General features: G+C 31.7%; 3 protein-coding genes across 4 annotated transcripts; 2 read left to right on the top strand and 1 right to left on the bottom strand.

The window, feature by feature from the left end:
- Positions 1-1,436: 1,436 nt before the first annotated feature.
- Positions 1,437-3,642, top strand: LOC107890302 (uncharacterized). Its single transcript, XM_041076510.1, has 4 exons — positions 1,437-1,750; positions 2,634-2,704; positions 2,805-2,891; positions 3,137-3,642. The coding sequence occupies exons 1-4, from the start codon at positions 1,654-1,656 to the stop codon at positions 3,401-3,403; spliced, it is 522 nt and encodes a 173-aa protein (XP_040932444.1). The 5' UTR covers positions 1,437-1,653; the 3' UTR covers positions 3,404-3,642.
- Positions 3,643-6,935: 3,293 nt separating this feature from the next.
- LOC107889269 (uncharacterized) lies at positions 6,936-10,540 on the top strand. Of its 2 annotated transcripts, none has more exons than XM_016813637.2 (6): positions 6,936-7,118; positions 7,786-7,836; positions 7,962-8,031; positions 8,221-8,261; positions 10,079-10,138; positions 10,248-10,540. In XM_016813637.2, the coding sequence occupies exons 1-6, from the start codon at positions 7,053-7,055 to the stop codon at positions 10,296-10,298; spliced, it is 339 nt and encodes a 112-aa protein (XP_016669126.1). In that variant the 5' UTR covers positions 6,936-7,052; the 3' UTR covers positions 10,299-10,540. The 2 variants fall into 2 exon arrangements, with proteins under 2 accessions (XP_016669126.1, XP_016669125.1); XM_016813636.2 differs by having other exon boundaries at positions 6,954-7,118; positions 7,786-7,839.
- A 1,108-nt stretch (positions 10,541-11,648) lies between these two features.
- LOC107889268 (10 kDa chaperonin, mitochondrial) lies at positions 11,649-13,306 on the bottom strand. The gene is made up of 3 exons (XM_016813635.2): positions 12,903-13,306; positions 12,684-12,823; positions 11,649-11,929 (listed from the first exon to the last, which is right to left on the bottom strand). Exons 1-3 carry the CDS (start codon positions 13,005-13,007, stop codon positions 11,881-11,883), a joined length of 294 nt encoding a protein of 97 aa, XP_016669124.1. The 5' UTR covers positions 13,008-13,306; the 3' UTR covers positions 11,649-11,880.
- Between the last annotated feature and the right edge of the window lie 1,703 nt (positions 13,307-15,009).

The following is a 15,009-nucleotide window of genomic DNA, read 5'->3' as shown; positions in this document are numbered from 1 at the left end:
TTTTAACATAAATTTTTATGTTAATATTTATAATTTGTTAAATGATCGATATATTTCATTATTAAATAGTAAGAGAAATTCTCTGTTCAAGGTCTGATTGGGGTGAGTTGGATATATTGAGTCCAGTGGGTATCGGGGTCTATAACATTTATTTTTTTCCATTTTGAAACAGTAAAATATCAAAGTATTCTTCACGAGTCATGAGCTCTAGCATAGAGAGTAATTTATTATATTAGAATTCTTTTAACATTTCAAATGTAGGCATATAGCCCTTTTATTTCTGGGTGAATGTTTAATCTGGTTTCCCAATTACATCGCAACAGTTGGTTATGTTATTGTAGAGGGGAGGTTGAATTTTTTGGGAGAAGTTTTGTCTATTCAAGTTGATATTGTTCTTTAGTCAGTTGTGATTTTGTTTCTCAATTTTGTTGAGAACTTAAGTTTGAGGTGAGGTTTACGTTGTAAGAATGTCTCATTAAATCGAGCCATGTGTAATATATAAGCCACTTTATAAGGGGATGTGCACGTTTTGCAGTTGGTACGGTTTAAATTTTTAACCTATAAGATATAAGCCATTGTAAGGGACGGATAGTATCACTTGTTGTTGTGGGGAGGTAGAGTTCTTCACATGGTTGATATTGTTTTTGGGTCTTATTTGGGGTTTCTCTTATTTGGGGTCTTTCTTTTATAGTTTATTGGTTTTACTATTACTCTTTTCTCTTTCTTTTTCTTTTTCTTTTTGTAAATAAATACAGTAAGTAATAATAGTTTATGCAATTTAAGTATTTTCAAAATTTATAATTAATTTTTTAAAGTATATTCATTTAGATTAATTTTATAAATTCATTTTCATTTTTTCTTTTTATAAATAAAATAGTTATTAAAAATAATTATTATGAAATATAAGATTCTAAATTTTAATTAAAATATAAAATATTTTATAATTATAATTATATAAAAGGTTAAAGGGAAAATTAGAAATTATTTTTTTTAAAATAATACAATTAAATAATGTTATAATCAAGTATAAATTTAAATTTATTTTATTTATTTTATATTATTTATTTCTATTTCTATTTATTTATGGAAAAATAAAAGAATAGGAAAAATAAGAGAAAGGAAAGTATAAAATATGAGTATGGGACTGTGATTAAAGTTTTTGTCAAACTGATGGATCAAATCGTGTGACCTTTATTTTTACTTTAATTTAAAAAAGAATCAATAATATTTTTTATTACCAAAATTGTTAAATATCGAACTTTTCAAAAATTGAAAAAATTAGAGGAATGATAAGAAACCAAATCTTTACAACATCCATTAATTTTTTTATTTTAAATTATGAGGTATAAGATTTGATGTTTAGAATTACATGGTGTTGTTAACCCTAAAGTCTACAAAGTATAAAAAGGTTCCAAATTAGTTGGGCCAATTAGCATAAAAGCCTATTAGACCCAGCCCCAGTTATTTGCCCTACAGAACATGAATTACTGATACATACGGCAAGCGAGCGACCGAGAGGGCGAAAGCAAAAGCCGACTCTGAAACCCCATCTCACTGTTCCCCCTTTTCAAATCCAGGATTTCCATTCCCACATCAATACTTTCAAATTTAAGCTATTCCTTTTATATCTGTATAAATCTGGCAGTGGCCAAGATGACGAAGAAGAAGGAAGAGCCGGGGAATCAGATGGACGCCGCCAATGACCACCGCTTCAACATTAAAAACATTATGAAAGATATCCAGTTTCTTGGTATTTGCTCCCCTCTTTCTTTCTTTTTTTAAAATTTTGTTTTTATATTTTTTAATTTATGTTTTTGTCATCCAAGCAACCTCAATTGGCTTAGAAAGTAGTTAAATGGTCATATAAACAATGCCGGTTAAGATTTAGGGTGTTGCCTTTGTTTACCGTTGGGTGATATTAGTATTAAATTTGGTTGTTTTGGTGAGTGTTGTTGTAGTTTCTCTAATTTGTTTGAATTGGGTAGATTTTGTTTTTGATTGATCTGCCTTGAATTACATGCTTTTGTCGAAATCTTTCAAATGTGTTTGTTCCAGCAAGAACAATGAAAATTCCATTCTTGCTGCTTATAATTTGCTGCAACGAAGGTGAAATATAGATTTTTAGGACTTAAAGCGTACTTGGGCTTCATAATAATGCTGTAAGTAATTTTTACGCTTCTATGTATCTGGCTTTTGTTCGAGAGTTTTAGGGTGTGGACTGATATGCCTCAAAATTTGATGAAAAGCTTTGAGTTCTTGGAGATTTTTTGAAATAGTTCGAATGTTTATATTTTGGAATGCTTACTGGGAATTATATTGATCTCAAAACATATATGTCTTGACTTACTTTGAGAATAGATCAAACAAGCTTAGCTCTATCTATGTCATCTGGAATTGGAGTAAGTGTGAGATACATTTTTCATATGTTTAAAAGATTATACTTTCATACTCCATATCCAAATATATGTCAAGACACTGATGTTTTAGAGAAAATGGGGAGTCCGGGTAACATAGGCTCCAATATGTGATATGATTGAAGCTTTGTTTCGAAATTTTCACCCCTTCCAATTATGGATTGTAATTCTCTATGTAGTTATATAGTGGTTTTGATGACTTCTGTTTTTACATTTTAGGATCCTCCCACATGACATGGAAGGAGAGGAAAGAGATGGAGAATAGGAAGGTGGTTTCTTTGGGTGGAAAGGTAAGGACTTTCGTCTTCAGAAATATAAAACTGTGAAAACTGCAGAGTGATTGCTATTTTAAATTATTTTTAACATTAGCTTTTGCTTTCCTGAAAGCAGCCCCCTAAGAGGCAGAGATTACCTCTGAGTGTTGCTAAGGCGGTCATGAAGAATCAAAAGAAAAGAGAAGAGAAAATGCTTCAAGAGGTGGTTTACTTTCATTGCCTTTTGGCCATAATCTATGTTATCCGGACTCAGAATGTACTCAATTTTTTAAAAGTTTTCTCATATATTTGGAAGGTCATTCTCATACCTATGTATGCATGTTTAGCATACAGGTCTGAGCATGATTACCTAAGAAAACATAAGAGTCCTGGTAATATAGATCATGATGCTTTAAGCTGATACAAAAACATTTGTGGATCATTACTCTTTTCGTTTTTGAACTTCAGAATATGATTCTTGGCCGATTTAGAGGAAAGCTTGGTGGTAGTGGCACTAAAGGATCCACAGACAAGCGGAGGCCTGAGGACAGGGTTTTGAAGTCAAGTGAAGGCCATTTTAAAAATGGTGTACTCGATGTGAAGCATTTGTTTCACAAGTCTCCCGCTAAAGACAATGACTTTGATGGTCACCCTTTTAATAAAGGGAAAAAGAAAAAGGGTAGTGGTAAAAAGAACGGAGGGAAGAAGAAAGGTGGTGGCAAGAAGCGCCATTGAATGAAACGTGTAAACTAGTAAAGGTACAAGCTGTTCGTCAATGCCAGTTTTGGATCTTAAAAGCTGATAAAAATAGCCCTTATATCATATAGTTGGTGTATGATCTTCATCTGTTATTGTGTACTAAGCTCATTTCAGTGTCAAAGCCGACAAGTATGCAGAGAGAAGATTGAGAACTGTAGGAGGTGCAGTATTTTATTGATTTTGATGGGGGAGATGGAGATCGATAGTTTTTGTGATTTTGTTTGCATAATTTGTTCATTCTTTCCCATATTTATTTTCATCATATTGTTTGTAGAAGCATTTACAGGCAAAGAAAATACTCTACTTTTGCAAATGGATTTTTCAGCCTTCAAAACTTCGCAATGGTAGGCTCTCGTGGTTTCAAGTATTTTAATGAAATAAAGAATTATTATCATTCAAAAGAACAATACGTGTTTTTTTTAAAGCTAAATAATATCATATTTTGAAAATTGATGAAGGTAAAAAAATTAATTTTGAAATCATTTTTGAATTATTGATGCCTAGTGCCTACAGATTAAAATGAAAAAAAAATGTTATTTATTGTTCGATGGTGAAATTATTTTTTAATTGTTCGAATCCACGTCTTCAGTTAAAATCCTTTTTTAGTTACTAGTGTTATTTATTAAAATTCAAAATTTTTATTATGGCTAAATATATTAAATTTAGAAGATACATTTTTATACAAAGAGAAAAATAAAACTATTCATACATCACATAATAGTAATTGAAAGGAAGCCAACGGATATAACAACAATTCAATAATCAGTTTCCTCCTTTTCTATCTGCTTCAATGTATTTTGAACATATATTAGACTTTTTGTGTTCTTTTGGGTAGAAAGGAAAATACGCGAAGCCTAGATACAAGAAAAAAAAAATTTAATTATTACTTGATTCCACAAGAATACTGGAACGAATATCTTCTTTTAGTAAAGCCTTGTTCTTGGACGGTGGTTCTTTTAAGCACCACTAAATAATCAATATCATTACTAATTATCTTGACTAGGCGATCCCTCATTTTATTATTTGTATATTAATACAATAATTAGAAATAATTAATATTTTATTAGCAATATTACATCAATCTTTTAATTGTATTTGTTACGATCAATATGTTAAAAATATAACAACCACTTTCCTAAATTAATATGTTTATTTAATAAAATAAATAATATGCATAATCATTGCGCGTTTCATAGATTATTTGCAAGTATATTTATTAAAGATATAAATTTTAGAGAGTTGATAAAAATAATTTATATATTAAAGGAGTAAATAATTAAAATATAATGAGTTTAAATACTACTTTAACCCTATTAACTCCCTTGGATAAAAAAAGAGGTCAAAATATATTATATATAGATATAGATTAAATAAAAAATAACTAATCATAATAAAATTTAAAATTTATAAATAAATTAGTTAACTTTGTCTACAAAATAAAATACTTAAATTGCACTTATTAAGTTCTAATACCTAAATTATTTCTATTGCCTTTTTATTCTACCTAAAATGCCTTTATTATTTTTTTATACTATGAAACAGATCGATACAAGTTATGCATTGAAATAAAAGACAATTCCGAATTTGCTTTGTCTATGAACAAGAAAGCTATAAGTAATACAACTATGAATCTCATGGAGAGTTTGATCCTAGCTTAGGATGAATGCTAACCACATGATCGTACAGGAAGTGGTGTTTCTAGTAGTTAACGGATGAGTAACGCATAAGAATTTGCCCTTGGGAGGGGAACAACAGTTGGAAATGACTGGTAATACCCTGTAGGCTAAGGAGCCAAAGGAGGAATCCGCTCAAAGAGGGGCTTGCGTCTAATTAGCTAGTTGGTAAGGCAATAGCTTACCAATGCGGTGATCAATAGCTAGTCCGAGAGGATGATCAGCCACACTGGGACTGAGACACGAACAAGACTCCTATAGGAGGTAACAGTGGGGGATTTTTCGCAATGGGCAAAAGTCTGACGAAGGAATGCCGCGTGGAAGTAGAAGGCCCACGGATTGTGAACTTCTTTTCCCAGAGAAGAAGCAATGACAATATCTGGGGAATAAGCATTGGCTAACTCTGTGCCAGTAGTCGCAATAATATAGAGGATGCAAATGTTATCTGGAATGATTGGGTGTAAAGCGTCTATAAGTGGCTTTTTAAGTTCGCTACCAAATCTCAGGGCTCAACCTTGGATAGGTGATGGAAACTACCAAGCTGGAGTATGATAGGGACAAAGGGAATTTTCAGTGAAGGGGTGAAATGTGTAGGAATCAGAAATAACACCAATAACGAAAGCATTTTGCTAGGTCGGCACTGACACTGTGAGACGAAAGTTAGGGAGCAAATGGGATTAGATACCCCAGTAGTCTTAGCTGTAAACGATGGATACTAAGCGCTATGCGTATTGACCCATGAAATGCTGTAGCTAACACGTTAAGTATCCTAACTGGGGAGTACGTTCGTAAGAATGAAACTCAAAGGAACTGGCGAGGGCCTGCACAAACGGTGGAGCATGTAGTTTAATTCGATTCAAATTGAAGAACCTTACCCAGACTTGACATGCCACGAATCCTCTTGAAAGAGAGGGGTGCCTTAAGGAATACAGACACAGGTGGTGCATTACTGTCGCCAGTTTGTGCCGTAAAGTATTGGGTTAAGTCCCGCAATCCTTGTGTTTAGTTGCCACCGTTGAGTTTGAAACCTTAAGAAAACTGTTGGTGATAAGCCGGAGGAAGGTGAGGATGACGTCAAGTTAGCATGTCCCTTATGCCTTGGGTGACACACGTGCTACAATGGACGGGACAAAGGGTCGCGATTCCGCAATGGTGAGCTAACTCCAAAAACCCGTTCGCAATTCGGATTGCAGGCTACAACTCACCTGTATGAAGCCAGAATCACTAGTAATTGTCGGTCAGCTATACGACAGTGAATTCGTTCCTGGGGTTTATACACACTGCCTGTCACACTATCGGAACTAGTCATGCCCAAAGTCGTTACCTTAATCGCAATGAGAGGGATGCCGAAGGTAGGGCTAATGACCTGAGTGAAATCGTAACAAAGTACCCTTATTATATTATATAAAAAATAATTAATAATAAGAATTTAAAATTTATAAATAAATAAATTAACTTTGTTTACAAAATAACTAAAATTTTCTTATTACTTTTTAATGCTTAAATCATCTCTATTGGTTTTTTATTCAACCTAAAATAACCCTATTAATTTTTTATACTCTTAATGCACCTTTATTTATATTAAATAAAAAATAATTAATAGTAAGTAATTAAAATTTATAAATAAATTAACTTTATTTACAAAATACTTAAATTATCTTTATTAATTTCTAATGCTTAAATTATTTCTATTGATTTTTTTATTCTACCTAAAATACCCCTATTAACTCTTAAACACTACTGATTTTATATAATATATAAATTTCAATTACTCTTATATCTGTTTTTTTATTTTTAAGTTTTTTTAAATAATATAAAATTTGTCTTTTTTCCTAGTCATTGTTGTTCCCGGGGCAATTTGGTCATAATAAGATGATTATAATCATGCTTGTAAACCTTCAGTCAAAAGGAGATACAAATTTTTGAGGATTATTCTCAAACAACTGGGAGACATGGATGAACAAGAATTTCGGCGCCTTCTTGATCTCTTCCCTGTTGTTCGATCTCGTGATTACCATGTAAATTTCAAAACCCCTCTTTATTTTTTCTACACCATTTTCTAATTCTAATCATTCTTTTGTTGTTCATTTATCTCTGGCTCTCTCATCGATGTTTTCCCTCAATTTCAACTTTTTTTTCCCTTCTTTTTTCCGCCCTGAATTGATAGGTTTAAGGTTTTTGAATTGCGTTAGTTCCACAATGTAAAACGTTCTGAAAGATCCTCGTTTTGTTTCAGTGCTATAATAATCTTATGTCTTACCATATTTAAATCGGTTTTTTTGTGATTGTGACGACTTTTTCTTGGATTTGATTGATGATCTGTGTGTTTCATGCCTCTGTATTTGGAAAGAGAGTATTGTAAGGGTTTTTACGGGACTTAAGCATGAAACCAATTCTGTTAGTGCTAATGTTTTTGTTCGATGTTGTCAAAATGATGCTTTTTTAAGTTGTTTAAGGATTTAATTGTCTCACTATTGAATAGAAACATCTGAGATTCTTACTTGGCTTTAGTTGCATTCACAAATTGCTTGACGGGTGGCAGTTTTCTAGTTTAATTATCTAATTTCCAATTTTTATAACTGAAAGCTGTTGATGCATGCAATAATGTTTACGGTTATGAAAGCAGTCATTCTGATACTAAATTTTTAGATTCATTTTGCTTGAAATTATCTTTAAATGTTTCAGGCCGAGTCTGCTTCATCTAGACAAGCAGCTTCTTGTTCAGCATCAAATGAGGCAGTATTTACTAAAACTGATTCATCCCCCCTACTCCTCTTTCTATAATTGAGCAATGTTTGTAGTATTCCGTTGAAATGTATCTGTTATATGCTAGCTTGACATGTTCTTCATTTGCTAAACAGATTAAGGACTGGCAAGATGCATGGCATGATGAAAGAAAAGAAACAGAGAATCAAGGAACTGATTTGCATGGTAAGTTATTACACACAGTCCATAGAATAAAATATCTCTATAAAACTGTACGGATAAGAATTTTGATCTGTTGTCAGTTGCTCCATTTATATGTCAAACTTTGGGGAAATAATGAACGGCTTACATTTTCTTTTTTTGAAATATAGTCTTAAAACTTTTTTGTTTACATGCATGTATTCTTTTTGACAGATAAGTTCTGGCAGAAGCTAAAGTTGACAGCTGAGAAGAAGGTATGCCTAAAATATAATGACTCCAAGTTAACTAAATTTTCAGTGTTCTAAATTCTTTAGGCTTTCTTGAATTTATTCTCTTCTGAACTGGCATATTTGTTGCAATATATGTAGAAGTTATTATGATTCTGATGAAATTACTTACTACTGGACTACAAAATTCAACTGGCAACTTATATGATTTACTGTGGATTTGATGAGGCAAGGCATCGTTGGAATCAAAACGTTTCTTTGCTTCCACTGAAAACAAACCTCGTATTTTTTCTGATTAATGAAATTAAAGAAAGAAGTAAAAGTAGTACCAACGTGGTTGTTGTGTTCAAATACAAAATTTTAAACAGAATGCGTTGCTTACCGACATGTAACTAAAATTTGTAGATGTTTCCTGCCATCTGATTTTCTCAGGACTTAATGATCCTCCCTCCCATGGTCCTCGATTCCCATGCATAGCTCCCTGAAATCTTCCTAAAGTCTTTAATTTCCATGATTTTTCCTTTTCTTTTTTTTTTTTTTTTTGTTGCTTGAAACCTCAACAAAGTTTGTTAAATTGTAATAAGCCATTGTAGTGAGATTGCTTCTACAACACCAATAATTTGATTCTTGAGGGGCCTTTACATTCTTTCAACCATTATTCTGACACCGTCTCTTTTTCTCTTTCAGCCTTTTTTCTATTATGCCATAGCTGAAGATCTTTTCTATTAGTTATACAATTGACAATTCTCAAACCTCTTGTGATGATAATTACTGAATACTTTGCATTAAAAGTTTTGGATGGTTATGAGCTCTAATAATAACTGAGGATGCAAAGCACCTTATATTGTCTTCAATGGTGCTGCATCAAGAGATCCAGCTATCCACCAGTGTTGTGGGAAACATTATAACCTGTTTTTTTATAGTTCTGGGGCGACGTGAATTATTTTGTGATGATATAGACTATAGAGTGAATACATAGTAATTACAAAAATTTTGATTATTTATGTGCTTTAACGATAAACATGGTGAAAAGCATATGTGGTCCTAGATGACTCAGACCAAGAGTTCCATCTTGTCAACTATTCTCATGGGGCAACTGTGGCTTGTGCCTTTGAAATTTTTCTTTTTAAATTACTTGAAGTATTCTGCTTCAAAGAAGATAAATTTTAAAGTATTTTATTTAGTTCTTATTAATTAATTTAATTGAATTTGATGCTTTATATTGTTTATTAGAGTGAGCATTTCTTATGACATAGAACTTTATTGTTCTACTCTACATAATGCATAGCAGTAATGAAGCCTTTTAAGCTTTATGTGCTCTCTTTTGGGAATGATTAACAGAAAATTGCAGTTTTACTTACCATTGATCCGTAATAACCATACAATGCTAAATAAGAAAGAGAGGGCTCCTTCCTTGTACAGGCTCTTAAAGGTTAGGTCACTACCTGCCTTTGCCGAAGAGGTTTACTTTGTACTACCCAGAGGTCATATAGATTGGAACCCAGAGTGATAAGAATAGAAATTAGCAGGAAAAAAAGTTTGAATCGAATCTTGTCTCTGCAGTAGCCAACAGTTATGCATGTTGCAGTTACATGCCAAATAATCCATAAAAGAGCTTTTTCTACTGAAATGGTTCTTGCCTGTAACCCCAAATGTTATCATCTTTTTCTTGGTTTTGAGGTTCTTATGGGATATTTTTGTTGAGTTGATTGTAAATTACTGTTGTCATAGTAAGTTTTTGGTTTACTGTTGATACAGTTGCAATGCTTAATAATAGTTACTGACAATATGGTGCTGGAAGCATTTTAAACATGTTAATAACGGCTACTTGTTGACTGACATAGGTTGGTGCAGCAGAGGCAGACAAATTTTGCAAGGCTTTTCAACACGTTCACAGGAAACTTGTATGTCTATTTTAGTTAATCCCACATAACCATTGAATACTTTTTATGATTAATTTCCAATTTCTGATATTTGATTGGACAAAACTTCAAAATCTTTAATCAATTGCAGGTGTACGAGGGGCTGAGTTTTGAAGCTGCTCAGAAGTTCCTAAACTCATGAAACTGCTGAAGAGATAGTCCCTTCATGGCTAATACCTGTTTTATATTGTTAGGTTCTTTTCTTCGTCTGTATTTTTTCCCCCTTCTTGGTTATGAAGAAGTTGCAGAACCTGTTTTGGGAAAATTTATGATCAAAAAACCATTCTTGTTGTGCATTGTTAAATGAGTTTCATCGTATTTGACAGTCATTCTCAATGTAACCTATATTCAAAAGATTAAGACAGTCCTAGACTTTCAATTTTATACCCAGCTTGTCTCATAAGCGTCTCTACTCATGGGAAAATGAGGAAGAGCTTATTTTTGGCTTTTACCCATTTCTATTTTAGTTCTCTATCGTTCACTCATCAGACATTTCCGATGTTACTCTTTACCATATTGAAACTATTCATCCTTTGTTTTTTGAATAGCATAGTTCCTGTTTTTTCCTTCTGTAATTATAAAGACCAAAAAAATAATAAAGCTGTATACTTAGATCAATAGGTTCCTGTAATAATGCATGGAAATTTCTCAGTTCATTGAAGATTTTTAAGTCCTTGTTCTCTCCTGTAGTTGCGGAAATTGGAGCAACTAGCTGGCAATGGGACAAGGTGGGGAGGATTTTATGAAGGGATATAGGATGTAAGCAAATAAGATGTAGTTGATGTAGCAAACATATATATTAGTATATATTTTATGAGTTCCCTGTCACTATTGCGGTTGAAAGTATATGTCTCGACTTCACCTTTAACTAGTTAATGTTACATTTTAACTTCTAAAATTCCATTTCATCTTTCTCACAAGGTGACTCTATTCCTGTTCCTTTGAGAACTCAACATATCTGTATGCTGTATCAGGAAAGATGAGAGCACGGGTATATATTTTACCATGGAATGAAACATTTTTTAAGGTAATTTCGTAATTATCTCATGTCAAGATGATGCAGGTTTAGAATAAACCTTAACTCTGACCTGACTAATTTTTAAAAATTAACACACTCCAATTCTGATCTATCCCCAAATTTGATTTCTAAAAGAAACCTGACCTTATTAGGTCAAGTCAGATATTCTCGCCATCCTTAACATCAGCTCAAGACCGGATTTAACATTTTACATAATATTCAGATTGGGAATTTCCTTCTAAGAAGATCCTTTATATATTGAGAGAGGAGATGAATTTAGGGATTGATTAGGATTAAAAGATGGCAACCATTGGCATTTAACCTACTCAATTATTAAATCCCAAATTTGGTAATCCTTCAAGAGGATATCATTCCTCTTGCTGTATTAATTTCCATGCATGTTATCATATGGATTTGTGCATATCGTTGAACTCAAAATTTTGTCACTATGAAAATGTTTATGAATAAGCAGTATAAAACCAAAATGCAAGAGATTATTGATTAAAGATTTTAGCAACATTTTTTCCTCATAGCTAGTAAAATTCTTGAAAACATTCCTCATCCAAAATGCCTTCAAACGAATAAAAAGTCTTAAACATGTAAAATTACTGATAGAGTCACAAGTCCAAGGTAAATATTTGTTTCCTTCAAGAACAGAGACATATTTGAATGAGAATCAAATTCTCCAGTCCCACAGCCGCAAAAATCAGTCATGAAGGGTTCCCAAGATGTCATCATCTCTGTATAGGTGATACCTGAACAATGGATTAAGAAGAAAACAAGTTAAAACTGAAAAGAAGTAACTGCCAATGAATGGGTAGATTAATCTTAGAAAATGAAGAACAGATAACATAGATAATTGATTTTATTATATGCCAATCAGCAAGCAAAGAATGTTGTTTGCTCTCATTCAACTCCAGCATCTAGATTTCGGAATTGAATCCACCAACAACTTGTGATGTTTCAAAGGATTCAAGAATCAAAAGTTCGACCGGAGACTATAAACCACAAAAAAACTGATAACTGCTTGTCAAAAAAAAACCAAGGTAGTAAAGTATGGAAAAAAAACCAAGGTCATACATTCTAATATAATCTGATGCCACGGTCCATTATTGCCGATTAACCTTGTTTTCATTAACCCCAGGTTTACCATTGGTGGAGATGTATCTTGACTATCCTAGAGGCTTTATAACCTTGAACACACTTCTTAAAGACTTCACCAGAAACTGGTACTTAATCAAAGATTTTTTCTTCTACCGTATCCCCCCCCCAATATACATGTCCACAATAATGATGAGGTGAACCTTTTAGAGGAGTTACTGCATTGCACCCAAAGCACCTCAACTTGCTGAACAGCAAATGAGTGTTAGACATTTTTAAGCGTTAAATAATTCCTCAAAAAACGAAAAGCATCAACCAATCAGAAGCTTAGTGTAGTAAAAAAACACATCCATACAAAACAGTAAGAAATAATAGCATGAAAAAAGAGATGTAAAACAAAGGACTAACTCTTTTTCACCAAGCTTGACTTCAGTGCCACCATATTCAGGCAAAAGAACTGTATCTCCTTCCTTCAGATTAACTGGGATATGCTTCCCATCTCTGTCTTGAGCTCCTGGTCCAACTGCTACCACTTTTCCAGAGTTCAACTATAACAAATGGGGGAAACACAAAATTAGAAGAAAAAATAACATCAACACAAAGTAAATTGATAGATAAAATAAAAACCTTGGGGGTCTTCTCAGGAAGCAAGATCCCAGAGTTGGTTTTAGAAGGAGGGATTATTTTCTCAACCAAAATGCGATTAAATGAAGGAATCAATCGCTTTGCCATGTTTGTTGTTAGAGAAGGGGCAAAAACTGAGGTTCTTTACGCGAGGGGATTGGCTGTGACAGGAGATGATTGAAAGAATGGGGAGATCTTAGGGTTTAAGATGGATTCAGGGTTTCTGTTGAATTACGAAAATACCCCCCTCACCTTAACCTTTGGAAGACTCTAGACTTTAAACGACAACAACAACAAAATTAGAACACTCTAGACTTCTAGGGTTTAAGATGCATTCGTGCCCGTTATTTTTTTTGTTCTTTTTATTTACAGAAGCTAATAACCTTCATGTTGGAATTAAGTATTCTGTATCTTTTAAAGTTCATTTGTATATAAAATATACTACGAATTGACCATGGAATGACACCTCATAAACAAATATTAAAAATAAATTCAAATAATTAAATAGATGGCTTTACATAAATTTATACACAAATAATTTATTAAATATAAAACATTTTTCATTTTTTTTATTTTCCAAAAGATATCCAACAATTTTTTAAAAAATATTTAGCATCGATGTCAGTACTAATTTTTTTTTTAAATTATAATAACAGAGCAAAACTCAAATAACAAACGCAATTAACATAATTCAAATTCAGATTACATCTGAGACAATGAACACACTTAATCATTAAGCCATCACATAGGGTTCAATACTAATTTTAATTTTAATATATTCAAAACCTGTTTGTGAATTTTATTCTTCCTTAACAATGTGCATAATAATAATTCTGTAAAAAAAATATCAATATTTTTCTTTATAAATATGATTATTTTTTTATAATAGTATGAATATGTCACTGCCCAATTAATTATATTCGAGACATTGCTTCAAAATTTCCAATTTCTTATATTTTCTATTTCATGATTTTTTTTTTATAATCCATAAATTAAATATTCATTTTTACCTTTTATCCAAGTTTAAAAGTGAATCTCAAAATATAATTAGACTAAAACATCAAATACTATTCAATCAATATAATTATTTTAATTTTTAACCTGAAAATTATAAATTATTATAATTTGACGGTTCATTTATTAATTATATCAATTTTAATTAAAAAAATAAAAAAGTACAGCCCTGCATAGTGGGGCAATATTACTAATAAAATATAAAGTGTTTCCACTGTTTAATATATCATTGTTTAGGCTTTTCACTTTTTTTCATCAACAATTTTTTCACAATTTTTTTACATTTATTTTTTTATGTTGGGTTTTGTCCGATTTAAGGTACATACGATGAGTTTGGGCTCATAATTATATTGTTGTTGTAATAAATATAACAAACCGGTTTAAGCAATTGTTTGATATGTTAATCAATTTCGATTTTTGATTTAATAGTTGTTTTGAGTAGTTTGTTCAAATTTATGTATTTCTCTTGAATCGATTGTTAAAATAAAAAAATAGATATAAAATTTAATAAATCATAATTTGTCGTGTCAAATCATCAAAAATAAAATTAGATATAGAAATATACCTGAATCCATTAATATCGTAAAATCTTTGAGTCTTACGATATTGATCTTTCAAATTAACATACGAGTAATTTAAAAAATGTGACTCTCTTTTCTAAAGATGGGATGTCAGAAAAGTTACGTATGTGTAATTTAGGGACCATAACCCTAATATATAACTTTTGCACATTAGCCTTAATTTTTAATCAGTCAATCATCAATTACAAATTAGTTCGACAGTGTCTACATATATTTGACTCATACTTTATTTATTAAATAAACTCAATAAACTTAAACCAAATTAGATCACTTTTAATTTGGACTAATATTTTATGATAGTAAATAATTAGTAATTATGCTTATTATATATGTGGTATCCATATTTTCCCTACAATCTCCCACTTAGACCACATATATATCGATTATCTTATAATTACGTGTCATTATATAACCTTATGAGCTCAAAACCTTACTATCATATCCAAAAGGTATTCCGAATAAGCTCATCTGTTAATTATGTTAACATAGAATCAAGGCGACTTTCGTTACATATA

This window comes from Gossypium hirsutum, chromosome A09, assembly GCF_007990345.1.
Source record: "Gossypium hirsutum isolate 1008001.06 chromosome A09, Gossypium_hirsutum_v2.1, whole genome shotgun sequence".
Classification (NCBI taxonomy): domain Eukaryota; kingdom Viridiplantae; phylum Streptophyta; class Magnoliopsida; order Malvales; family Malvaceae; genus Gossypium; species Gossypium hirsutum.
Note: the sequence above shows the minus strand (reverse complement) of the source record. Positions and strands in the feature narration are given on the sequence as shown.